At 42.7% G+C, this 27,000-nt stretch overlaps 1 protein-coding gene across 1 annotated transcript in view; it reads right to left on the bottom strand.

The window, feature by feature from the left end:
- Window positions 1–2,078: 2,078 nt before the first annotated feature.
- The window catches only part of DIP2B (disco interacting protein 2 homolog B), a 262,889-nt gene continuing 237,967 nt past the window's right edge, over window positions 2,079–27,000 (bottom strand). The window contains exons 27-38 of the mRNA XM_049783348.1: window positions 25,947–26,068; window positions 23,829–23,940; window positions 21,540–21,649; window positions 20,655–20,785; window positions 18,833–19,001; window positions 17,563–17,733; window positions 13,996–14,057; window positions 12,644–12,701; window positions 9,827–9,901; window positions 6,964–7,141; window positions 6,342–6,465; window positions 2,079–3,843 (exon numbers count right to left, since the gene is read on the bottom strand). Coding sequence (XP_049639305.1) covers window positions 3,591–3,843; window positions 6,342–6,465; window positions 6,964–7,141; window positions 9,827–9,901; window positions 12,644–12,701; window positions 13,996–14,057; window positions 17,563–17,733; window positions 18,833–19,001; window positions 20,655–20,785; window positions 21,540–21,649; window positions 23,829–23,940; window positions 25,947–26,068 — 1,565 coding nt within the window. The 3' untranslated portion in view covers window positions 2,079–3,590. The remainder of the gene's footprint in view (window positions 3,844–6,341; window positions 6,466–6,963; window positions 7,142–9,826; window positions 9,902–12,643; window positions 12,702–13,995; window positions 14,058–17,562; window positions 17,734–18,832; window positions 19,002–20,654; window positions 20,786–21,539; window positions 21,650–23,828; window positions 23,941–25,946; window positions 26,069–27,000) is intronic.

Here is a 27,000-nt window from a genome sequence, read left to right as displayed (position 1 = left end):
AGCATAACATCAGGAGGAAAGGACTTGGGGGGTGGAGAAAGAACCAGGGCTTTTACAAGGCTGGAAGTAAACTGAAAATTATGGATTCACTGGTGTCAACTGGCAAGCTGGTCATTCCCAAGGTCTCATTGATGTAGCTTTAAGAATCCTAGAATTGTCTTGATCTACCTCAACTATTTCTGCTGTGAGGCAGAAAAGGTTTGGGAACTTTCAGATGAATAGATTACAATGAACTAAAATAGGGATTTGCTATTTACTTTTTATCTTTCAAAGGCATAAAAACCCATACAGAGTATGTTCCACAGGAATTCCAAGGCTCTTTTTATCATGGACTTATTAATGGACTTAAAAGTTGGTTCTACCAACAAAATTCTAGATAATAGGGAATGAACCAAAGTATTGTGTCATCAAGAGAGTTGCCTTATCCAAGTCTACAACCAAATGGGATTATGTTTGCTGAGAACCTACAGACATCTTTAAGCTAATGGCTAGCTCAATAAATCAGTGAAATAGTATGGAAAGGCTAATATTAAAGATAAGACAGAGTCCTGAGGAACTACAAATCTAGATAATAATATGCCCCTAAGTAACTGGAATTGAGCCACACTCTGAGATTAATGAAATATATTACTTGAAGAAACAGATCTATACTATCTGATAGCATAACCACTAATTTGTAGCTACTGAAACTTGAAATATGGCTAGTCTGAACTGATGTACTTAATATACACTCAGCCAACATCTTCAAAGATAATATAAGAAAAATAAGACAAGCAATATCTCAGTGGTTTTTTTTTTTTTTATATATTGAGCCCAAGTGGCAGTGATAGTATTTTCTGATATTTAGTTTAAATAAAAATAAGTTAAAATTGGGGACTGAAGGGACCGGTGAGATAGCATGGAGGTAATAAGGCCTTTCATGCAGAAGGTCATCGGTTCGAATCCCAGCATCCCCCGTGCCTGCCAGGAGCAATTTCTGAGCATGGAGCCAGGAATAACCCCTGAGCACTGCCGGTTGTGACCCAAAAACCACACACACACACACACACACAAAAAATAAATAAATAAAATAAAAAATTGGGGGCTGGAGTGATGGCGTGGTGGTAGGGTGTTTGCCTTGCACGCTGCTGAGCCAGGATGGACCGTGGTTCAATCCCTGGTGTCCCATATGTTCCCCCAAGTCAGGAGCGATTTCTGAGCACAGAGTCAGAAGTAACCCCTGAGCATCACCGGATGTGGCCCAAAAATAAAAATAAAAAGTTAAAATCAACTTAAGCTGATTTTTAAAATTTTATTTAATTTTCGGGTGTGTGATACTGGGGATTAAACTCAGGCACACAAAGCATGAACTTTGCTAACAGGTCACTTCCTCGGCCTGGCTTCATTTTACAATGTGCTTTCTAGGAAAATTTAAACGACAGATGTGGCTCATACTGTATTTCTAATAGATATTTTTTTAGTAAGAATGATCAAAGTAATCTATACTTTCTGCCCCTTTTTATCTTTTCTTAGAATTTGTGGGATTTGGAATGAAATCAGAAGCAGGGATCATTCACTCCTGCTGATGCTCAGGATCATCTGTGTGATGGGGATTAAACGAGGGCTAGCTGTGGGCTATCTGTACTATCTCTCCAGCTCATAAGATAGAACAATTTAACCCTCAGGATCCCTTGCTTTGTTTAGTGAAGACTTAGAAAATTACTTTCCAAATAAGCAGGCAACTTTCTCTGTAAACCAAACTACTGCTAGTCATTGGGATTTCTTGCCCCAGTGTTTTTCTCTGTATAAACTAGAACATCTTCCATGACATGTAAATTAACTTCATAAAAAATGGTGAAAAAGATCTGGAACTGGAAAATGCCTTGAGGTCTGCCTCTGTGGAGAATGAGTTGGGAGGAAAAGAGGTTTATGTAAAAGGAAGAGTCCTAAAGTGGTTTAGAGACTTGTGTAAGGGCAGCCCCCAAGAATGCCGCCCTGGTGAAGGGGGTCTGGTCTTTGCATTATAAACCTTATTTTCAGGGTAATTACAAGTCTTAAAAATTGTTTAAAAACATATTTAGTTTACATGATGTTACAGTGGGGTAAATAATATGCATTATTAAAATAGCCTAAATAAATATTTACACAATAGTCCAGAGTGGGTCAAAGAGAACCATTCTGATTTAACAAGCTAACTCTGTTCACTTTGAGTTTTAATTTTTAAAAATATTTCTGTAAGAAAAAAATAATAAAATTCAACTATATTCAAATACATGAAGTATCAGACCAAAGAAAGGAAACTGAGCCAGAGCCAAACTCAGTCTCAGTCCACTTGGCCAGGGCACCACAGTTATTTTAAAAGTTTCTTGCATACATCAGTCTTCCCCTATTGCAGCATTAAGCCTCACTATTTTGGCAACCCAAAATGATTAATTTTGAGATGTTGAACCATGTAGTCTTACAATTTTACGTATCAATCTCACTGCCTTCCCAGCCTCTTATCTGGTCCTGAGCTCCCTGTTGCACCCCATGAGCTGTCAGTGAAGAGCACACTTTGTAGAAAGGAGCAGCTCTATGTACAAACAGCACACATGGTTTACAATGGGGCTAGAAAAGAGGAAACTCAAATCTTATGCAGTCTCAACAGTTTTGACACTGGGAACCAGTGTACATTGTCATGGTTCCTTAGAGCAGGGTGGGATCTAAAGAATCTCAGTTTGTCCATAACATTTTGATTTTTAAACCGATTTTTTTAGCTTACAGAAATAGGCTGAATTCTTAAAAGCTTAAGTTGATTCTGGGAATGCAAGCTTTAAAAACAAACACAGGCAGCTTTAGTTTATAAAATACATCAGCCAAGAGAGACAGTACAACGTGCAGCAAAATTTGCCAACAGTTTGCACTTTTTAGTCACCTATTCGATTACACTGCACTAAGAGAATTCTAAAATTCTCTCAAAGCAGAAATGTTCCTATTTTGGTTATTAATAACTATATAAGCCAAATTTCTTCAGTTTTAAAGCTGACTTATGTGTATCCTTATTTACATGTTTAAAACACTGGTCAAAATGTCTTATAGTCAAGAATTTATATATATATGCACAAATATAATGCAATTCTCATATTCAGTGGGTTATCAGTTTTGCTTAGTGTAGACTGAAAGTAAGGGTAGTTTCAAGTTAGCCAATTCCACATAATGCCTAATTAGAGTCAAATGGCAAAATACAGTACAGATCAGGGAACTGTGTAACTCAGATTACCCCTTCAAGTGAATTCATTCGATCAACTCCCTTACAAAATTCTAAAACAGCATTTAGGTAAAAATACAGATATATACAACATGAAAAAAATGTAACATGCATGTAATTGCTTTTGTAATGTGCTGCTCACACTGGATCAAAGCTCATGACTAACACTTAACATTTTTTTCACTTGCCATCACAGAATTCCCCTTCCCTGTGTGCTGTGAGTGCAGAATTCCACAGGATGAGATGAAATATCTAATGTAGCTGTCCCAGCTTATTTCACATAATCTGAAATCTTGCTCCTAGTCTCAGATCTTTAGTCCTTGTGGCTTTTTAGGATGGTCCCCTGAAATCTCCACAAGGCTGGTTACATGTTATACGCTACATAGATGGGGTCTAACTGGTCAGCGAGAAAACTGTCACGGAGGTGCATCCTCTGCTTCTCTCCTCTGGAGTTGATGGGAATAACACCAGGATCCACCACAACCACGACTCCAACGATGAGGTAATGCTCTTCCAGGACCACATTTGTCACTAAAGGAACTAGATCAAGGGCTTCCTGCTCAGAGCCACACAGTTCCACAACCACCACAAGCAAGTTGGTCCATGTGAAAACAGCACTGAAATGGCAATGACATTCTGTTATTCAATAGGGTTATCACTTTTCTTCTATAACATCCACCCAGGATTTAGCTCCCTCTCTTGCAGTATTACTTTTTCTTTTGCATCACTCAGAAGAGTAGGAGCCATGTCAGTACTATATAATCTGACTCACAGCTGATTAGCTGAGCCACTGAAAATCTCTGAGAAGTCAAAGTAGGATGGAAAGTTGTCAGTGGGTTATGTGAATAGAGTATGTGTGGAATTCCATTCCCTGTTTCTATTTTTCCTTGAGATCTAGAGTTAGAGACTTCTAGGACCCTCTTTGATAGTCAGGTATTTGTCCTTTCTTTTGTTTAAGCTTTTTAGTTTTATTTTTGGTCATATCCAGCAGTACTCAAGTGCAGGTATCCCAGCCAGTTCTAGGGGTGGGGTAATTGCTTCTAGTAGTACTCAGGAACTATACAGTTCTAGGACCTCTTGCATGCAAAGGATGTAATCGAGCTGTTACAACTGTCTCTGACAGTTTGTGTCTTAAGTAATGAAAGAGTTGGGATTGGAATATGATTTTTTTGTGTGGGGAGGCAGGGTAGAGTTTAGTCAGCCCTGGTAGTGATTAGCCCTGTAATTTTTAGGTTTGTTTTTGTTTCTTTCAGTTTGGGGCCATATCTATCTCTGCTCATGGGTAACTCCCGAGGCTTATCTCAGGAATCAATCTTGAAAGTACTGAGGTAACTTTATATGGCGCCTGAGAATCAATCTGTGTTTGGCAGTAAGCAAAGTAATTGCCTTAATTCCTGAGCTATCTGTTTGGCCCCAATATTCACTTTTTTGGGAGGAGGGTACCTGGATGTGTGCAGGGCTTCCTTTTGGCTTTGTGCTTAGGGATTACACAGGGTGGTACTTGGAGGACCATATAAGGTATAGAGAATCGAACCTTGGGTTACCCACATGCAAGGCCAGTGTATTACCTGGCTGTAATACACTGGAATTACCAGTTACCTGCTGTAGTATCACTCTAATTTATTTTACATTTGTTAAGATAACATTTTTTCCATCTAATAATAAGTCAGACCTTTGGGGCTGGAGCAATAATGCAGCGGTAGAGCGTTTGCCTTGCATGTGGCTGACCCAGGATGGACCTGGGTTCGATCCCTGGTGTATATGGTCCCCTAGAGCCAGGGGTGATTTCTGAGTGCTTAGCCAGGAGTAACCCCTGAACGTCACCAGGTATGGCCCAAAAACAAAACAAAAAAAAAGTTGAGACCTAGGTAGGAGTAATCATACACCAGATATAGCACTTGCCTTGCATGTGGCCAACCTGGGTTTCATTCTCAGCATCCTATATGGTCCACAGAGCACTGCTAGGAGTAACCTTGAGCATTACCAGGTTTGGCTTAAAACCAACAAGACAAAAAGGAGGTGAAACCTCCTCTATGCTTAGTGCCCCTCACGAGTGCCTCTCCTTTTGGGCCATAAAAATGCTTGAGGCAGGGGCCAGTGTGGTGGCGCTAGAGGTAAGGTGTCTGCCTTGCCAGCGCTAGCCTAGGATGGACCACAGTTTGATCCCTGGGTGTCCCATATGGTCCCCCAAGCCAGGAGCGAGTTCTGAGCCAGGAGTAACCCTTGAGTGTTACCGGGTGTGGCCCAAAAACCAAAAACCAAAAAAAAAAAAAAAAAAAAAAAAAAACTTGAGGCAGAATGTTGTCCTGCACTGAGTGGGACTACTGGGTTAGTGGTATGATCTGTGACATACACAAACTGCTTTTAAAAAAACGGATTCCAGCTTCTCCTCCTCTGCCTTTTTCTACCCCCTTTGCTTCCTCCCCTATTCCTTCCCCCCTCTCTTCTCCTCCCCTTAGAACAAAAACAAAACAAAACAAAAACAAATTCCAATCATCAAAGAAAAAAATACGTTATATTATGCAAACTAAGATACCCTAGAAATGGCCTAAAAGTATGACAAAGTCTCCAGCATATTCACTGATTTGAGGCTACTATCAGAGGGGTCCCTAAGTACTTCTTATAAAAATGATTCTGCACCAAAGGTTCCTTTGAGTCAGTCTCAGGGTCTCTGTGGCTCTCTGTCACCACAACTAGCACACCAAGACTAGAATCAGTCTATCTATATCTACTTCCTCCTTTCTCCTGATGCTTTCTGTAGGTGGGAGTAGGGAATGGCTTACTACTTAGAGCTGTTTATATATAATATACATATAATTATACATATAATAATATATGTATATTATACATAATACTTATATATACATATAATTATACATATAATAATGTATGTATAAACAATATATTTAATAAATATATAAAATAATATATACTACTACTAAAGATAAATGAATATAAATAAATATGTAAAATAAAAATACACACACACACACACACACACACACACACACACACACACACACACACACACACGTGTTCCCGCTCCAGCCCCTTTAGGGCTGTTTAAACTGACACAACAGCTGAGATAGGAAAGCTATTCTGTGAAGGCATTTACCATTCAGCAATGCTCCTGTGGACACGGGACACAGAGGTCTCAATATCGATTGGGTGATATCTTAGTCCTCTCAGCTCCAGTGTTTCATCCAAAGCCCCCACAACATACAATGCATCATGACGCTCTGACAAAAGGAAGATAGACATTTGGTTCATTAGACCCACTGAGTATACTACAGTGCTGGGGCTCCAGAGCCCAGGGTCCGATGCTACCTAGTCATCTGGCACCACACTCGGCACCTGTGTAACTTAGAGCAAGGCACACAGCCTCAGGCCTGTTTCTCTGGCTATGAAACAAGAAATAGCACAAGAAATGTCTGCTGAGGGGGAGAAGTGGGAAAATCCATGTAGGTAAGTTAGTATGATTGTAAGCTTAGTATATTATAAACAATCACAAAATTAGTGATCATCAATCACCACCACCATCATCATCTTTACTACTGTGTTTACTATATGCCAGGAATTGTGCATACTGAAGAATACAGATGTGGGAAAGCTCTGGTCTCATGTGTGTGAAACCTTGAGTTCCATCCCTGATATCATGAAGAATAAATGAAAGAATGCCAGGCAATGTTATTGACTAAAATGCAAAGCAAGACAAAGGGGCTTTGGTGTACGGATACCTCCAGTGGCTGCAGTGAGCTCCGTTCGCCGAACAAAACCAAGGTATCCTGTCCGAGCCCAGAGTGTCTGAGCAGCATCCCCGAAGCTCAGGCGGGTGTTGAAATGATCCGCTTGAAGAGTTTCACTATCGTAGATTGTGTAATAGCCACTTGCTGTGTGGGGACTGTTTACCCAAATCTAAAGTGGGAACACACAATTCTTTCATGTCAATCATCTTAGGAAAGACAGTTTTGGTTTTAAAATAACTTTCCTGGGGGCCAGAGAGATAGCACAGCAGTAGGGTATTTGCCTTGTAAACTGCCAACCCAGGACGTATGGTGGTTTGATTCCCAGCATCCCATATGGTCCCCTGAGCCTGCCAGGGGCAATTTCTGAGTGCAGAGCCAAGAGTAAATGGAGTGTTGTCAGATGTGATCGAAACACCCCCCCCCCATCACATTCCTATAGTAAAAATAGCAACACAATTACAACCATAAAGACTATTGGCATTTATCAAGTATTCCTTCCTTCTGATAGTAAGGCTGGGCCTTTATGACATAGATCCATGAATCCTGACATAACATGGCAATGTAGCTTGCATTTTTCTCATTTCCCCTTCATCATGGAAAAACAAGGAGTCAGGAACTTATCTAAAATGCACAAACATGGGCCGAAGTGGTGGCACAGCGGTAGGGCATTTGCCTTGCACACGGCTGACCTAGGATGGACCACAGTTCAGTCCCCTGGTGACCCATATGGTTCCCCCAAGCCAGGAGTGATTTCTGAAACTGTAGCTAGGAGTAACCCCTGAGCACTACCGGGTGTTGCCCCGACCTCCCCCCCTCAAATGCAGAAACAGGAAAACTCCTAACCATGTATCTATACTTTCTTCGCCCTACTTCATTTTCATCCTCCTCTGGGGTCCCACAGATATATCAGGGTATCATGTTTGTGTTCCTAAATCAAAAGCCCTAGAAAAAATACTACAGAGGATGTTTTGAGTTTTGAATCTGAACGCTTTGGCAATACTTAACAATAATAAAAACACTGATACGTAACGAAAAGAGATGTGACAAGTTCAATGTTTTTATCACAAAATTCTACTATGTTGGTGAGTAGTGAAACTACTATTTACAGATGAAGAAATGAGACCCTGAGAGGTTAAGCAATTTGTCCAATACCTATATTTATAAATATCTATGCATAACTCTCTCTTTATATATGTGTGTATGTTTGGGTCACACCCAGCAGTGCTCAGGGGTTCCTCCTGGCTCTACACTCAGAAATCGCTCCTGGCAGGCTCGGGGACCATATGGGATGCCGGGATTCAAACCACCGTCCTTCTGCATGCAAGGCAAACGCCCTACCTCCATGATATCTTTCCGGCCCCGATACTCAGTTCTATACTTGAGAGACCATGTACCAGGTCTTGCATTCCTGCATGCAAAATTGAATTGAGAGAGCAGTACCAGGATTCTTGCATTCCTGCATGCAAAATTGAATCTTCTCCCCACCTAAAGGCTTTTTGTTTGTTTGTTTTGGGGCCACCCCAACAGCATTTAAGGATTACTCCTGGCTCTGCACTCAGAAATTACTCCTCCCAGGCTCTTGGGACCAATGGGATGCTGGGGACTGAACCTGAGTCTGCAACATGCAAGGCAAATGCTGTACTTTCTGTGTTATCTGAGCCCTGACCCTAAGAAATTTTTTTTTTGTGGGTCACTTTACTTATTTATTTCGTTTTTGGGCAACACCCAGCAGTGCTCAGGGGTTTCCTGGCTTTGCACTCAGAAATCACTCCTGGCAGGCTCAAGTGACCATATGGGATGCCAAGGATCGAACCCAGGTCTGTTCTGGGTCATCTGCATGCAAGGAAATTGCCTTACTACTGGGCTATCACTCCAGCCTCACCCTGACTTTTTTTTTTTTTTGGTTTTTGGGCCACACCCGGTAACGCTCAGAGGTTACTCCTGGCTATGTGCTCAGAAGTTGCTCCTGGCTTGGGGACCATATGGGACACCGGGGGATCGAACCGCGGTCCGTCCAAGGCTAGCTCAGGCAAGGCAGGCACCTTACCTTTAGCGCCACCGCCCGGCCCCCCCACCCTGACATTTTTAAAATGAAAACTCAATGAGAGAAAAGTTAAATCTATGAAGCCAGTGCAGTGGCGCAAGGGTCAGCCTAGGACGGACCGCGGTTCGATCTCCCAGCATCCAAGATGGTCCCCCAAGCCAGAAGCAATTTCTGAGCGCATAGTCAGGATCCCTGAGCATCATTGGGTGTGGCCCAAAAACCAAAAAAAGAAAAAAAAAGTTAAATCTACAGTTTACCAGACTTAGAAGTGTGAACTCAGGGGCTAGAGAGATAGCATGGAGGTAAGAAGTTTGCCTTTCATGCAGAAGGATCGTATCCCCTGAGCCTGCCAGGGGCGATTTCTGAGCATGGAGCCAGGAGTAACCCCTGAGTGCTGCCAGGTGTGACCCAAAACCAAAAAAAAAAAAAAAAAATTGTGAACTCAGTACTTTTTTTGGGGGGAGGGGTCACACCCAGCAGTGCTTGGGGGACCATATAGGATGCCGGAATTTGAAACACCATCCTTCAGCATGCAAGGCACAAACGCCCTACCTCCATGCTATCGCTCTGGCCCCATTCTTTTCTTTTCTTTTTCTATATTTTGGTTTTGGGGCCACACCCAGAGGTACTCAGGGGTCACTTTTGGCTCTATGCTCAGGAATCGTTCTTGGTAGGTTCAGGGGACCACCTGGGATGACAGGAATCAAACCTGGGTCCATCGTGGGTCAGCCACATGTAAGGCAAATGCCCTACCACTATGCTTTAGTAAATCACTATTCTTTTCAGAGTAAAGGCAAATATTGTACATACCTCTCCAAGGTGAGAATCTCCAACAGGCCCTTTGGTCTCCGGGTTGACAATAACCACTTTTACTCCAGGTAAGATCTAAGAATCAAAATGAAAAATATATGTAATGTGCTTTGGAGACCAATGGCCTGCTGGCCTCCCTCCAACACAAAAGGCAGCATTTCCTCCATCATTAGTGATGAGGTATGGAAAGATTCCTCCTCTGACATCTACTATTACTGCAAAGGATAGGAACTTCTGAGCTGTTGCAAACAGCTTTTTTTTTTTTTGGTTTTTGGGCCACACCCTGCGGTGCTCAGGGGTTACTCCTGGCTGTCTGCTCAGAAATAGCTCCTGGCAGGCACGGGGGACCATATGGGACATATGTTTGCCTTGCAAGCAGCCGATCCAGGACCTAAGGTGGTTGGTTCGAATCCCGGTGTCCCATATGGTCCCCCATGCCTGCCAGGAGCTATTTCTGAGCAGATAGCCAGGAGTAACCCCTGAGCATCGCCGGGTGTGGCCCCAAAACCAAAAAAAAAAAATAAATAAATAAAAATAAATAAATAAAAACTGGGGCCAGAGCGAGTAGGGCACTTTCTTTTTTTTTTTTTTCGGTTTTTGGGCCACACCCTGTGATGCTCAGGGGTTACTCCTGGCTATGCGCTCAGAAGTTGCTCCTGGCTTCTTGGGGGACCATATGGGACGCCGGGGATCGAACCGAGGTCCGTCCTAGGCTAGTGCAGGCAAGGCAGGCACCTTACCTCCAGCGCCACCGCCCGGCCCCCGAGTAGGGCACTTTCTTTACAGGCTGCCAACCTGAGTCTGATCCTCTGTAACGACCCCAAATGCCATATTTCCTCCCAGGAAAAGCAGGTCTGGAGCAGGGGTCACTACAGGAAATAATCCAAACAAAACTGAAAGTGGAGAAAGAGCAGAGAGAGGAGAAAGGGGAGAAAGAGGGGAGAGAGAGGGAAGGGGAGGGGGAGAGAAGAGAAAGGGAGAAAAAGAGAGAGGGAAAGGGAGAGGGAGAGACAGAGAGAGACAGAGACAGAGAAGGAGACAGAGACAGAGAAGGAGACAGACCCAAGCTACTTCCAAGCCAGGTTTGCTTGATACATGCTAAGTAGGAAAATCTCTGTTTTGGGTGAAAAGCCACAATCACATGCAAAAAAACCAGGGTTATTCTTTGTTTTGAGTGGAACCAAGTTGTAAATTAAAAACCAACCATCCCCTGAGCTTGCCAGGATTGATTCCTAAATGCAGAACCAGGAGCATTGCCTGGTGTGCCCCAAAGACAAAAAATATAAACACAGAAACACTTTACTTAAAATTTTTGATACTGTATCTCTCTCCTCAGGGCCATGTGGTACCAGTACTTGAACCCAGTGCCTCACACATAAAGGACTATAGACACATGACTGGCCTCAACAGTTTTCTCTCAGAGACTCGGATTTCCTTCTACCCTTCAATACAAGGAATTCTTAGATACTATCAATATCTCTTCAAAAGGCTGAGGAAATGGATTGTTTTTGCTAATGTTTTATCATCCAGAGCAGTGATAAGATAAAATCTGAACCAGAGCCCTAACTAGTTTCCAAATCTGTGAGTGCCTTGCCCTTGCAATTCTCCCTGTTGAGAACTGTGAAAAGTGGGGCCAGAGTGATAGTACAATAGGTACAGCATTTGCCTTGCACTCAACTAACTCCCGATTCGATTCTAGCATCCCATGTGGCCCCCAAGCCCACCACGAGTGATTCTTGAATGCAAAGCAAGAAGTAATTCCTGAGCACCATTGGGTATGGCACAAAAACCCAAAACAAAACAAAATCCTCCAAGAAAACAGAACTGTGAGGTTTTTGTTTTTAAGCCACCTGATCTCCAACAGTTATAGTAGACTGAGTGGACTCAATACACTAAATCTCTCTGGAATCTTTTTGGGCTTATTCCTAAGAAATTTTACCCAAAATCAATTCCAAATATCTTTAATCTATTCCCTATGTTATTTTCAATCTAAGTATGCATTGTCCTTGATATTCTACCATACACTCCTATCTGCCACCCCCACTTTCCTCCTTGTACCATTATAAAGATACAACTGGCTCTTCCTTATTGTACTTTCTTTTGTGGGAGAAGGTAAGGGTGTTGTACTTCCAAGTGGTCCAGACCATAGCTACTGCCAAAATGCTTAACCTGGCACTTGGGAGATCATGCAGTTTCATGAGTTCCCTCAAGCATGCCAAGGCACATGCTCTACCCTTTTACATCTCCCTGGTCATTTCCACTTTGAATATAATGAATAGTGAATTTTGCTGGATTGCCAATAAGGGGCCAGAGAGATAGCACAGCAGGCAGGGCATTTGCCTTGAATGTACCTACCTGGGTTTGATCCCTAGCATCCTATATGTTCCCCCTGAGCCTGCCAGGGTGATTTTTGAGAGCAGAGCCAGGAGTGCAGTCAGATGTGGCACACCCCAAAATAAAAACAAAACAAAATATGCAAAAAGGTTCAGTTTTTGTCTTGTTTTGTAATACTGGGAATTGAATACAGGACTGGACACATGCAAGGCAAGTGATCATCGCTGAGTTCATCCCTGCTTCAGTTAGTTGGAGTTAAAACAAAATAAAATATCTGGGAAAAGAAAAATTCCTGTGAAATTTTTTGTTTTTGAGCCATACCCAATGGTGTTGAGGGTCTACTCCTGGCTCTCTTCAGGGGTTCTGGGGTCAGCTGCATGCAAGACAAGTGCCCTACCTGCTATGTATCTCTAAGTCTAAGTTTTGCTTTTGTTGTTGTTTGCAAATGGGCCACTTCACACTTTGTCAGTAAGAACAAATTACCTTTCCAGACTCGGAGAGGAGCAAACTCTGGGGGGCACCTCGTTCCACAAGACGAACCCTGTAGAAAAATAACATTTCAGATTATCCCCAGTGCCTGTGAGAGTTGTAGGCTGCCCTTCCAGACCCCCACTTGGCCTCCCTCACAATCAGAGGCATCTCTCAAACTCAGCACTTCACTAGTATTTGGGGCCATACAATCCTCTGGGTGAGGTAATCATGTGTCTTCTAGGATGTGCAACAACATACATAGCAGGCTTCTATCCACTAGATGTCAGCAGCATCCCCTTGTAGTAATGGGATGATAAGCAAAAGCATCCCTTAGACACTATCCTTTGTCCTCAGGAGGTACTGGCCAGACTAAATCTTTGCACCTGGCAGGAGCCACAGGGACTTTCCTGGGGGTATGGGACTGAAGGTTCAAACTTGGGGCTCTGCTTGTTTAACTTGTCTGTCACATATCTTATTTTCAAACTCCCAAAGGAAAGAGCATCCACTTCCATTTCCATAAAAATGCACAAAATATTTTTACACAGGCAAAACTAAGTTACTTTCCATGGTAAGATTTATTTATTTATTTTGTTTTTTTGGGTCACACCCAGCAGCGCTTAGGGGTTACTCCTGGCTCTACGCTCAGAAATCGCCCCTGGCAGGCTCAGGGGACCATAAGGGATGTTATGATTTAAACCACTGTCTTTCTGCATGCAAGGCAAACACCTTACCTCCATGCTATTTCTCCAGTCTCTTTATTTTTTTTTTTTTTTTTTTTTTTTTTTTTTTTTTTTGGTTTTTGGGCCACACCCGGTGACGCTCAGGGGTTACTCCTGGCTATGCGCTCAGAAGTCGCTCCTGGCTTGGGGGACCATATGGGACGCCGGGGGATCGAACCGCGGTCCGTCCTAGGCTAGCGCAGGTAAGGCAGGCACCTTACCTTTAGCGCCACCGCCCGGCCCCTGGTCTCTTTATTTTTAAAGCAGTTTATTTATTGATTGGATCTTGGGCCACACCTGGCGATGCTCAGGGGTTACTCCTGGCTTTGTGCTCAGAAATCGCTCCTGGCAAGCTCAATCATATGGGATGCCAGGAATCGAACTGCTGTGCTATCTCTCTGGTCCCCCATTGTAAGATTTAAAGGTTCCTTTTTCTATGTGTAAACAGGCTTGGGATATGGCAGAAAACTCCCTTTCCCTGTTTCGTAAGTGTTAATTTTAACAGGCATGAAAAATAAAATCCATCCCTCCATGTACCCTACTTTGAGAAAATACAAACAGAAATCAATGTGGGTTGCTGGTTTTTACGAGGCTCAGACCTTAAGCACAGGAACTCTGGGAATTAATACTCCAAACCAACTGTACCTGTCATGTCTTAATGACTTCAGATCCACATACACAGTTGTAGGATCAGGCCCTGAGGTTCCCTAAAGAGAAGAAACCAAGATATTCTTTAGTTTAAATTTAAACAAACTATCCCATACTTCATAGTTTTAAATCAAGAAATGCATTATCTGGCCACATACAGAAAACAGTCTGTCAACCTGGGTATTGGTTTTTTGTTTGTTTTGTTTTGTTTTGTTTTGTTTCTGAATCACATCTGGTGGTGACTATGCAGTTCTGGGATCAAAACAATCCAGTCTCTCAAATACAAAGCATGTACTCAGCTCACTGAACCTTTTCTTTTCTTTTTTTTTTTTTTTTTGGGGGGGGGGTCACATCCGGCAGTGCTCAGGGTTTTTTTCCTGGCTCCGTGCTCAGAAATTGCTCCTAGCATGCACGGGGGACCATATGGGACGCCGGGATTCGAACTGATGACCTTCTGCATGAAAGGTAAACGCCTTACCTCCATGCTATCTCTCCGGCCCCGAACCTTTTCTCCTCTCCCTCTCCCTGTCCCTGTCCCTGTCCCTCTCCCTCTCCCTCTCCCTCTCCCTGTCCCTGTCCCTCTCCCTCTCCCTCTCCCTCTCCTCTCCTCTCCTCTCCTCTCCTCTCCTCTCCTCTCCTCTCCTCTCCTCTCCTCTCCTCTCCTCTCCTCTCCTCCCCTCCCCTCTCCTCCCCTCTCCTCCCCTCCCCTCTCCTCCCCTCCCCTCCCCTCTCCTCCCCTCCCCCCTCCCCCCTCCCCTCCCCTCCCCTCTCCTCCTCTTCTCTTTTCTTTTTTCCCCCACACCCAGCAGTGCTCAGGGATTATGCCTGGTTCTGTGCTCAAAAATCACTCCTGGCAGGTTTGGGGGACCATATGGGATGCCAGAGATCGAACCCAGGATGGTTGCATACAAGGCAAGTGTTCTATCACTCCAGTCTTTACAGCTTGCTTTTATTTATTTATTTGGGTTTGGGGCCACAACTGGCAATGCTCAGGTGTTGCTCCTGGCTCTTCGCTCAAAAATTATTCTTGGGGAGCCAGAGCGATGGCGCAGGCCGTAGGTATCTGCCTTGTGTGCACTAGCCTAGGACGAAGCGCGGTTCGATCCCCCTGTACCCCATATGGTCCCCCAAGCCAGGAGTAACCCCTGAGCGTCACCAGGTGTGGCCGAACAACCAAAAAAAAAAAAAAAAAAGAGTTATTCTTGGGTCTGCGGGACCCTACAGGATGCCAAGAATTGAACTCACATCGGCTGCATGCAAGGCAAGTGCCCTATCTACTACCCACTATACTATTGCTTGCCCTCCTACAAAGACTGGTTTTTATCCTTGTGTTCTCTCCTTTCTTTCCTGAGACAGCAGAGGTCTATTCACAAAAGCTGCAGGAGCACTATTATCAGGCTGAGGATGATTCCCACCTATACACTCAAAGCAGGATTAGAGAGGTCTGATTCTAAGGATTTTCAAGTCAGCTCAAATCTAGGCTGACGGTTGTTAGCCCACAATGAGCCCAAGCTTTGAATGTTAAGATGCTTGATCATGAAGTGATCTCATACAGAACACCAGTACTTAAGTATTATGATCCTCCAAGCTATATAAACTCCTCTCTCCTTCCTCTCTCTCTCTCTGTCCCCCTCTCCCTCTCCCTCCTCTCTCTCCCTTTCTCCCTCCTTCCCTCCCTCCCTCCCTCCCTCCCTCCCTCCCTCTCTCTCTCTCTCTCTCTCTCTCTCTCTCTCTCTCTCTACTCAGCTATATGTAGAAATTGTCTTATCTCATTGGCCCCTTGTTATTATTCACCCACTAATAACATGGCAAGCCTATCATCTGGCTGAAGGAAAGAATACAGCCTTATCTGCACTTCCTCTGTGGAAACAAAACGTTATTTGGTGTTTTGGGCCACACCCGTTTGATGCTCAGGGCTTACTCCTAGCTAAGCGCTCAGAAATTGCCCCTGGCTTGGGGGGACTATATGGGACGCCAGGGGATCGAACCACGGTCCTTCCTTGGCTACCACTTGCAAGGCAGACCCTTACCTCTAGCGCCACCTCACTGGCCCAACAAAACGTTATTTGAAGGAAACTAACTCCCCCAAACAACCCATATAGTATAATATAAATTAATTTCATATAGGGCTAATAAATCATAAGTCATCACTACCATCTTCACTATTAGGCATATTCATGATCACAGCAGCATGATTTACAACAGTCAAGATTTCTGGAACGAACACAAGTGTCCAACGACAGGCGAGCAGATAAAGAAATTGTGGCCCATTACACAGTGGAATACTAATCAGCTATGAGAAAAGATGAAAACTAGCTATATAAAGAACTGGCAGATTTCGTAAGAGAAGTAAGTCGGCCCGGAGAGATAGCACAGCGGTGTTTGTCTTGCAAGCAGCCAATCCAGGACCAAAGGTGGTTGGTTCGAATCCTGGTGTCCCATGGTGTCCCCCGTGCCTGCCAGGAGCTATTTCTGAGCAGACAGCCAGGAGTAACCCCTGAGTACCGTCGGGTGTGGCCCAAAAACAAAAACAAAAACCAAACAAAACAAAACAAAACAAAAAAGTAAGTCAGAGGGATTATATTCAGAAGGATCTGAGTCATATGTTGATATAAAGAAATAAAGCAAGGGAATGAACAGTGTCAAAGAAAACAAAATTCTGTTGTTCTGACAACAGAACTAAAGTTATCTGGGTGGGACAGGGGTATGTTAGTGTGTGAGAAAATAGCCTGGAGAGATGAGCAGACCACAAAGAAGGAAGGGTGAGGGAAGTTTTTCCCACTTTAATGATGGTACAGTAATTTTGTGCTTCAAAACACATACATTAAAACGACTATACCTCAATTTATTTATTATTATTTTGGGGGGTTTGGGCTACATTTGGCAATGGGACTTGGGGGACTCTAGATGCCAGAGATTGAATCCAAGTCAGCTGCATGCAATGAAAGCAACCTATCCACTATACTATCTCTCCACTCCCTTTACTCCAATTAAAGAGTAATTAAATTAAAAAAAATAAAACAGATTACACACATAGAGTCCACCACCACCAACAAAATAAAACAAAACTACTACTAATACTCAGCATTTTCTTAGGCATTCAATTGTTGGGTATCGCTCCCAATATGCAGTACCTAGGAACTCTATGATTCTACAGAATGGCCTTGTGAAGGATGATATACCACATTATTGTCTTTATCTTATAGATCAGTAAAATGGAGCTCAGGGAAACTCCTATCCCCAAGCCGGAGCAATAGAACAGCAGTAGGGCATTTGCCTTGCACTCGACCAACCCAGGAAGGACCAGGTTCCCGGCATCCCATCCATATGATCCCCAGAGCCTGCCAGGGATGATTTCTGAGTGCAGAGCCAGGAGTAGGCTCTGAGGGCCTCCAGGTGTTGCCCAAAAACCAAAACAAACCCAAAACTCCCCAGCTCCCCCCAAAAAACCCTTTCATTGCCCAGCAAGTGCGATGAGCTTGGAGACACTCCAGCTTTGCGATCCCTGACAAGGCACTGCACTGTCCTCTCCCATTTGTTTCAAGGCAAGATTTCATTAATTACCTGTAAACATATTGCTACATTGACTCTTGATCCGAAAGTGGTGCTCACAGCCCGAGGTGACAGCCCAATGTCTTTAAAGAGCTTGGAGAAGGACTGCTGCAGTGCAATTCGAGGCCGCTCCTCAGCCACAACCACAAGGGTCCGGATACAAGAGAGGTTGATTCCTCTGGTCTGTAAGACAGAGAAGCAAAGTTATGGAAGGGGCTAGCAGGAGCATTGCTCTGTTTCGATCAGAAAGAGCCAAGGAGCTGTACATTTAGCATTTCCAGAAAATAGTTACCATGGCTCAATCATCCTGTTTCTTTTCTCCTTCACCTAAAATTTTTGTTTGTTTGTTTTTGTTTTCTTGGGCCACACACTTGTTACTAAGGGGTTACTCCTGGCTATGTGCTCAGAAATCGCTCCTGGCTTGGGGGACCATATGGGACACCGGGGATGGAATTGAGGTCTGTCCTGGGTCAGCCATGTGCAAGGCAAATGACCTACCTCTGCGCTATCACTCTGGCCCCTAAAATTTTTAGATTTTTCAGTGAATTTTTTTGTTTGTTTGTTTGTTTTTGGGCCACACCTGGCGGTGCTCAGGGGTTACTCCTGGCTGTCTGCTCAGAAATAGCTCCTGGCAGGCACGGGGGACCATATGGGACACCGGGATTCGAACCAACCACCTTTGGTCCTGGATCGGCTGCTTGCAAGGCAAACGCCGCTGTGCTATCTCTCCGGGCCCTTCAGTGAATATTTTAACCTTCCCCACGTGTGTACATTAGAATTCTTCCCCATTCAAAATGGAGAGATGTGGCCAAGGCAAAATAAAACAAACAAAAAGCCCAACCTAGCTAGAAATCTACCGATTAACTCACTTTTTTTCCCCCCATTCTTCATTGTCATTGTTCTCTATGAAAGAAGAATCATTGTTTTCTAACTTTCCTGTTCCAGTCAGAGCTCTAGTCACTAGATATACATGAATATATATTATATACCTTATCTTTGGCCATTTCCCCAATATTTCTGAGATTGCCTACTGCCACAGATTCTTTTATCATTACACAGATCTTTACATTCAGAATACTAACAAGTCTCACTTCTGTCCAAAGTAACAAAAATTAAGCTACAAGAGGGTGTATTAAATTAGAAATTGGAAGAGATCAACTTTGTGAGGTTTACAAAACACCTATTTGACTAACCATAAAATAAAAATGCAGGTGGATGTCTACCAACCCATGTTCTTTCTTTAAAGCCTATAAAAACAGAGCTTGCAAGAGCTGCTTCTTACCTTTAGCACCTCTACTTGGTTCCCAAGTCCTTTGGTACAGAGCTCCATTACTGAATAGGAGCAGAAGGTATCCCTTATTTTGTACTGGTTGACAGTGGAGAGCCAGAGGAAAAGGTTGTTTTCTAACTCCATAGGAGGAATTAAGATGGACTGGTGACCTGAATAGACACTGCAATAAAAGAAGGCAAGAGCTCACATGATCGATCAGATTTGTTCCAGGTACATGGTATTTTAAGGTATTTTAAGAGCATCAAATTTAACAAATATTTACCGATAATGAAGATGGCATAAGGTCATGTTAGATATAGTGTCTAAGAATGAGCTTTGTTATTATGCAACCCAAATGACAGTAACAATAAAATAAATCAAACTGGATTGTACAGTAAAGAAAATGTGGATGAGACATCAAGGTTACAGAATAAAGAACAAATGATTCAAGTTGGCTTGTTTTTTTTTTTTTGTTTTTTTGTTTTGTTTTGTTTTTTGGGCCACACCCGTTTGACGCTCAGGGGTTACTCCTGGCTATGCGCTCAGAAATCGCCCCTGGCTTGGGGGGATCATATGGGACGCTGGGGGATCGAACCGCAGTCCGTCCTACACTAGTGCTTGCAAGGCAGACACCTTACCTCTAGCACCACCTTCCCGGCCCCGGCTTTTTTTTTTTTTTTTAATTGAGTAAGTGATATTAAGTTTGAAGAGAAGAAATTTCAGAGTGGTTGGAGGACCTATGGACAGTGATGAAGGGATTCAGGCAGAGAAAGAACATATATGAGGGAGGTAAAAAGCACAGGGTATGTTCAAGGCTGTCAGAAACAGTATTTGAGTGTGAAATCCTGGAGAACAGGTTTTGGGGGGTGAGGGGGAAGGGTATGAGCAGTGAGTCCAAGAAGGCTCAGGCCAAACAATGAATGAGCTTAATAAAAAGCACAGAAAAAGCTAAGACTTTCCCCAGTGGTCAGGCAATGTAAATTTAAATTGGGGCAAAGTGAAGGATTAGAGACATGAGATACTGAAGGGGTTGTAATAGAGGGAGATAAGATCTCTCTTGGGCCTCAATCCCAATACTGCTGGGCAGAGAAGAAAAGAGCAGAGCCATGTATACATATGTTCTGAGTGACTCTTCAATTTCCTATAACTGAATAAATTCAGAATTACAGGAGCCCAATTTACTTATTTTGAAAAAAAAAAAAAGACGGAATTTTGATTTCTGCCTCCAGAAATTTAAGTATATGTGGGAAAGTGATTTTCCTTGGTGAATTTTACACTCAAAATTTTAGAAACAACTGAGCCACAGGACATGACATTTAGTTAGACATGAGATATAAAGAATCAAGTTGATAAGCATCAAGTCTGGGTCTCTATTATGGATGGCTCCATAACAAAGGTGAGGACACCAAGCTATTTAGGAAATATTCATGGTGATTGTCTCTCAAAGAGGTGAATGACACAGGATAAGCAGGGAATCTGCTGCTCCACAAGACATTCCGGAAGGATGGTCAGGCTGTACACTAGCCACCAGCTGCCAGCCCTTCCAGTCATTACTGAGGTACACTCATGCTGTCAAAACCTGACATGGTTCACCTCCTACTTGGCTCTACTTCTAATATAGGGATTACAGAATAGCAGGTAACATGATCACTGTGCCTTGAGTTGGGACATGAAAGTAAAAGAGAATACAAATACCAGAAAGATATATGGTGCACCAATTTGAAAACTTGAGCATTTCACTGAACTGCCAAATTAAAGGAAAGAATGGAAAGATGATATGGTATAGACCCAAAGCCAACCCAAACATTCTGTTTCTTTACTTTTCCATTCCTACCTGCAGAGACACCAGAGTGCAAAGCCAAGTCCACAGTAAGGGTCAAGGCAGATGGCGATTTGCCGAGAGGAGTATAATTCGCATTGGAGCTTGATGGCTCTACAGAGGGCGTTGACTGCAGAGTGGGACATCTGGCAAGTAGAAACGGAACAAGATAGAACTGCATCTCATGAGCAAAATAGTATCTTTAATTTCAGTTTTGAGAAGTTTCAATTTCTCTCAAACTCCTCAAAATGATAGTTTTTCATTGTTTCAAAGCCTATCCAAGTCTACTTTAAGAGATTTCCTGTCACAGCACATGCTTTGCCCTATTTTCAAGCCTCACAGAACATGAGTGTCCCACAGTCATGCCAAAATATATCTAAGTACATCATCATGTTTTTTTTTATCACTTGTTAAGGTAGGAATATACAACTCCAGACTGACTTGAACTATAACTCTTATCTGTTAGGCCCTCTGTTAACACTATATATACAAATTTCTTTTCTTTCTCTCTCTTTTTAAATTTTAAAAAATTTTATAGGCCACACCTGACCATACTCAAGGGTTACTCCTGGCTCTGCAAACAGAAATTACTCCTGACAGGTTAGGGGATTATATAGGATATCAGAGAACAAACCTGGGTCAGTTGTGTGCAAGGCTGTGTTATTACTCTGGCCCCCACACAAATATTTTTAGGATAACTTATTCTGGAAGAATCAATGCTTTTATTTCAATATAGCATGGCCCTTGATGCCCTACCTACAACTTTGTGGTATAGATGGTTGACTTCTGCATCTAAAGTCCCCAGAGCAGTAATCATCTCAATTTTCTGAAGACCATGCTGGCACTGTACATGATTGTAGTAGCACGAAGTGAGGAGTGAATATAGTTGGAATACTTTACCTTTACACCTGTAAGCATGCCCGTGGTGGAGACACTGAAATCAAGGTATGCCAACATCTCAGGAGTAGGTGGCTTATACAGCTGAGATAATCTTTTCCTGGATAAATCATCTGCAAAGAGAAAAGAAAACCTAGTGTTCATAGACATAATGCAATTCTTCAACTGGTTTCCAGGGCTTTGCTATGGCCAAATTTGGCTTCTTGGATATTCTAATAATTAGGCTCCTTATAGCTAACCAAGCAGCTTATTTGTGTCACTATCACCATTTGCAAAGAAGAAAATCTACACCAGGTATGGCAGGTTAGTTAAGAGGAAATATAACAGTGGTAGATATTATGGACCGACAAAATAGGCTATGTATCCAGATCCCGACTCTGCCCATTTTTAGTCATGTGACCTTGGAGTTATAAAACACATTTTCTTTTTTTTCTTTTTTTTTGTTTTTTTTTTTTTGTTTGTTTTGTTTTGGGGGGTTACACCCGGCAATGCTGGCAATTCCTGGCTGTCTGCTCAGAAATAGCTCCTGGCAGGCACGGGGGACCATATGGGACACCGGGATTCGAACCAACCACCTTAGGTCCTGGATCGGCTGCTTGCAAGGCAAACACCGCTGTACTATCTCTCTGGGCCCAAAACACATTTTCTTATTTTAAAAAGCGTAAGAACATTTACCACCCTAACAACTGTTAGGCAGTAATTCAAATAAAGCATTATAAAAAACATTTCCTCTTCATTGCCACTGCTGCGATGAGTAGGCATTGAGCACAAGCCTGGCTATGGTGCTCACTGAGGTCTTATGCTCCTTTAATTGCACACATGGTTGGGGGTTGCACCTCTTTGTGGCATTACATGCATTTGGCTGCTCTGTAGCCAGAAAGCACTTGCTGCATCAGGGATCACAAACAGCAAATTTTTCAGATCCAAAGACTGAAGCTACGTGGATCACAATCACACATGTGGAACATCAGGTACTGAACTAATGACTTTAAGCTTGCAAGGGCTTAAGTGCAAGTGTTAAGCTGCTAAGCTATTCCTTTGGGCTCTAACATAAAACACTTTTAAAAACAGGTTAAGGGATCAGAGATATAGTACAGTGAAAAGCTGTACTATATTTAAAATATTTTAATAATATTTAAAATATTATATATAAATAGTAACAATTTATGAAACAATGTTCAATATTCCTATCTACTGCAATTTACTGAAATTTTCTAAAACATGTGTATATTTAAATCTGACAATTTAGCTTTGGGGGGTGGGTTTAGATCACATTCAGCTGTGCTCAGGGGTTATTCCTAGCTTTTCACTCAAGAATCATTCCTGGGAGCTGGATCGGGGGTGCAAGCTAACTTAGGATGGCTGAGGTTCGATCACCCGGTGTCCCATAAGGTCCCTCAAGCCAGGAGCGATTTCTGAGTACACAGACAAGAGTAACCCCTGAACATCACCAGATGTGGACAAAAAAAATCACTTCTGGCAGTCTCAGGGGCACCATAAGGGATAATCAGGATCAAGCGTGGTTGGTCTTGAGCAAGACAAATGCCCTACCCTTCAGGTCTCCAATGACAATTTAGAGTAGAAATAATTTTTCTTTACATTTGTTTTATTTATTCATTGTCTAAATTTGCATTTGAAATATGTCAAAGCTAGAGAGTAAATATATCTAGTAGCTCTAACTATGCTAATGACTGGGCTTCTTTGATTTCTGGATCCAGAAACAATCCTGAATTTCAATCTCTTCACCATTAGGTACCATAAGACTTCCAAGATATTTTTTCTTTTCTTTTTTTTGGTTTTTGGGTCCCACCTGGCAGCGCTCAGGGGTCACTACTGGCTCTATGCTCAGAAATTGCTCCTAGCAGGCTCGGGGGACCATATGGGGTGCTGGAATTTGAACCACTGTCCTTCTGCATGCAAGACAAATGCCTTACGTCCATGCTATCTCCCCAGCCCAAGACTTCCAAGATTTTATCATCTTTGACTCCCTTTGGTCAGGGGAGGGCCACTTAGGCGACAAAGGAAAAATCTCTGTCATAGCAACAGGTCAGGTCTTAGCCAAAAGGTAACAAACTCTAATAAAGATGGTGTTTGTTTAAAAAAAAAAAAAGATGGTTTTGTTGCTGTTCCAAAAGACCACCATAGTCTGTTTGTACTCTATACTGTATTCGACTGTGTAATGTATTAATACATAAGAACTTTGTAAACATCTCTGGCATGAGAATCTAGGAAATCTCAGAAAGTGATTCTTCTTGCTTCCTCTGAAGCTCTAGAGCTTGGTATCCCCCTCACCTGTGTCAATGATGGTGGGCCACGTTTTCACGTCCACAGCTGCTGCTGCTTCTCGAGACCTCAGTAACCTCATTAGGATCTGAGTGGTGAGAATGCAGGCTGCTTTGCTGACCTAGAAAGCAGACAGAAAAAAGCACCATATGACTTAGCCCTTATGGTACCATAGGTTGCTGCTAATAGCACCTTCTCCCTGATGCCTAACAGAGCAGGAGCAGTTTTCCAAAGAAAATGAGTAGGTCAAAGGAAGCAGACCTTTCCATTTATCCTACTGAAAATATGCAGCAATTAATTATCTCAAAGTAATGGGCTTGGTCATAATTCAAGTGACTATTTCTAAGCATGATCTCAAATATTCAAACTTTTGATTTTAACTTTTAATTTAATGAAGATCACTCCAGAGAACAGAATTTGTAGTAGGACTGAGAGAGCCAGGTGCTCATCTCTAAAGGAGTCAGATAACAGTCCAGTGAATGGTGAAACTTACCAAACCTGGACTAGAACATATCCTAAATGTTAGTAAGTGTGGGTCTTGCATACCTATGTACTGGAACACAAAATGCCCAACTCCCTCATTAACTGGACCCACAGAAGCAATGCCTTGCTTCAGTTGTCTCTAGTCTCCATCACTGAATACAAGGGAATTTGTGGAATTAAACTTTGTAATAAAATCTTTTATGATGAACATGATTTTTCTGTTGCAGACATAGCAACAGTTCTTAGAGATACAAATTTACATATACTGGAATTTTGAACTCTTTCACCTTTAAAGGACATTAGTATATGAGGCATTATAGACACCTCTCTCCCATGTTAACATTCTACAGAAACGTTAACATTCTACAGAAACTTCTATCAACCATGACAAAACATTTAGATAGTAATAAATTTATAAAACCAATCAAAATCAGAATGACCTGATTTTGGGAAGAATTCAGGTTTAACTGTAGAACTTTGGTTGTGTTGTCACAGAGATAACTCAATAGGCTCAGCATAGACTTAGCATGCAGGAGGCCTGGATTGATCCCTGATGATTGAGCCAGGAGAAGCTCCTGAGCACTGCCAGGTGTGGCCCCAAAGACAAAAAAATATGACTGGTTACTGTGTAGAAAAATTCTAAGAAAACCTTTTCTTTCTGGCAGGGGGTAAGATTTGGGCCATACTTAGCAGTACTCATGGTATTCAGTACTCATTACTGGGTATCTGCTCAGTGATTCCTCTGATTCCTGGGTGATTCCTATGGTATCTGGGGGGGGGGGGTCATATGTGGGGTCAGAGATTCAAACAAGGGAAGGCAAGATGCAAAGCAAACACCTTAACATTAGTGCAATCTCTGGGCCAACATTAGAAAAAATTTTAAGAACTGGAGGCAGTCTGGGGGCTGGAGCAATAGCACAGCAGTAGGGCATCTGCCTTGCACTCGGCTGACTCTGGAAGGACCTGAGTTCGATCCCCAGCATCCCATATGGTCCCCCAAGCCAGGAGCAATTTCTGAGTAACCCCTGAGTGGCCAAAAAACAAAACAAAACAAGACTTGGAGGCAGTTTTGTGAGAATAAGTAATGACATCTTTACTGCCTTAATGTTCATGATAAATGCACACAATTCTGAGTCTCACCAATGAATACTTCAGTGAAATTCAGGAAAAGGAAAGGATTCAGGAAGCAGTTGGAACTCAATAAACTAACAAAACTGGGGCCGGAGAGATAACATGGAGGTAAAGCATTTACCCTGCTTGCAGAAGGTCGGTGGTTTGAATCCTGGCATCCCATATGGTCCCCTGAATCTGCCAGGAGCGATTTCTGAGCACAGAGCCAGGAGTAATCCCTGAGCACTGCCGGGTGTGACCCAAAAACAAAAAAACAAAACAAAACAAAAAAAACCTGGAAAATTAATGAGGACCCTGAAAATCTGAGCCTGGATTTTGTTATGTTTTTTTTGAAGGGGATTGTATTGGTGCTCAGGGACCATATGCAGAGCCAGGGATCAAACCAGAGTCAACACCATGAAAGGCTTTTGTACTTTGTACCTTGCCCTTTGTACTGTTTCTCAAACCCTAATTTTGGACTTCTTTTTTTTTTGAGATTAAAACAAGGCAAAAAAAGAAAAGCTCAGTACTTACATCAACAATCATGCGAACAGTGGGCAACGTGGCAGTGAGGTTCTGAGCGTGAGGAGGTCTGACGGTCACAGGGATGCACCCTGCATACAGGCATCCATAGAATGCAGCGATTAACTCAATGCCTGCAAGACAGAGTCACTGAGCTACCTTGAATCATCAAGAAACCAAGAGACAGATCTTCTAAAACTAGTTTATTAAATCATGTGTAAGATTACATTTATACCGTATTTTAAAATACCAAAAGTAATATATATATTTGGGGGGGGGAATCACACCCAGCAGCCTCAGGCATTGCTCCTGGCTCTACATTCAGAAATCACTCCTGGCAGGCTCAGGAGACCATATGGGACACCAGGATTTGAACCACCGTCCTGCATGCAAGGCAAACACCTTACCTCCATGCTATCTCTCTGGCCTCAATATTTTTTTATTATTGAGGAAAAAATATTGCAAAGTGTTAATGATTCGGGTGTTCAAATTTAGTACACATAATATGTAAGTGTCAAAAACTCTCCATTCCAGGGGTGGAGCAATAGCACAGTAAGTAGGGCATTTGCCTTGCACGCAGCCGACCCAGGTTTGATCCCTGGCATTCCATATGGTCCCCCAAGCCTGCCAAGAGTGATTTCTGAGCTCAGAGCTAGGACTAACCTCTGAACATGCCAGATGTGGCCCAAAACAAACCAAAAAACCTCTCTATGTCACGGAAGTACTTTTCTGTTTCTTGTTTTGGTAGTAGCTTAGGGGTTACTGTTGGCTTGTTGTTAGAGGGACCCTGTGTTTCCAGGGATAGAATGTAGAAATTTTACATGCAAAGCAGACCTTTGAGCTGTCTCCCCTTTCACTGAAATAATCCCTCCTTCCTCCCTCCCCTCATTTTTGGGCCACACCTGATGATGTTCAGGGATTATTCCTGACTCTGCACTCAGAATTACTCCTATTGGACGGTGGGGATCAAAGGTAGGTTGGCTGCATGCAAGGCATGCTAGCTGTACTAGCTCTCTGGCCTAAAAATGATGTTTTTATAAAGAATGAAGAAGAAAGGATTAGTTAA

This window comes from Suncus etruscus, chromosome 11, assembly GCF_024139225.1.
Source record: "Suncus etruscus isolate mSunEtr1 chromosome 11, mSunEtr1.pri.cur, whole genome shotgun sequence".
In the NCBI taxonomy this organism is placed as follows: domain Eukaryota; kingdom Metazoa; phylum Chordata; class Mammalia; order Eulipotyphla; family Soricidae; genus Suncus; species Suncus etruscus.
This window is presented reverse-complemented; position numbering and strand designations above follow the sequence as displayed.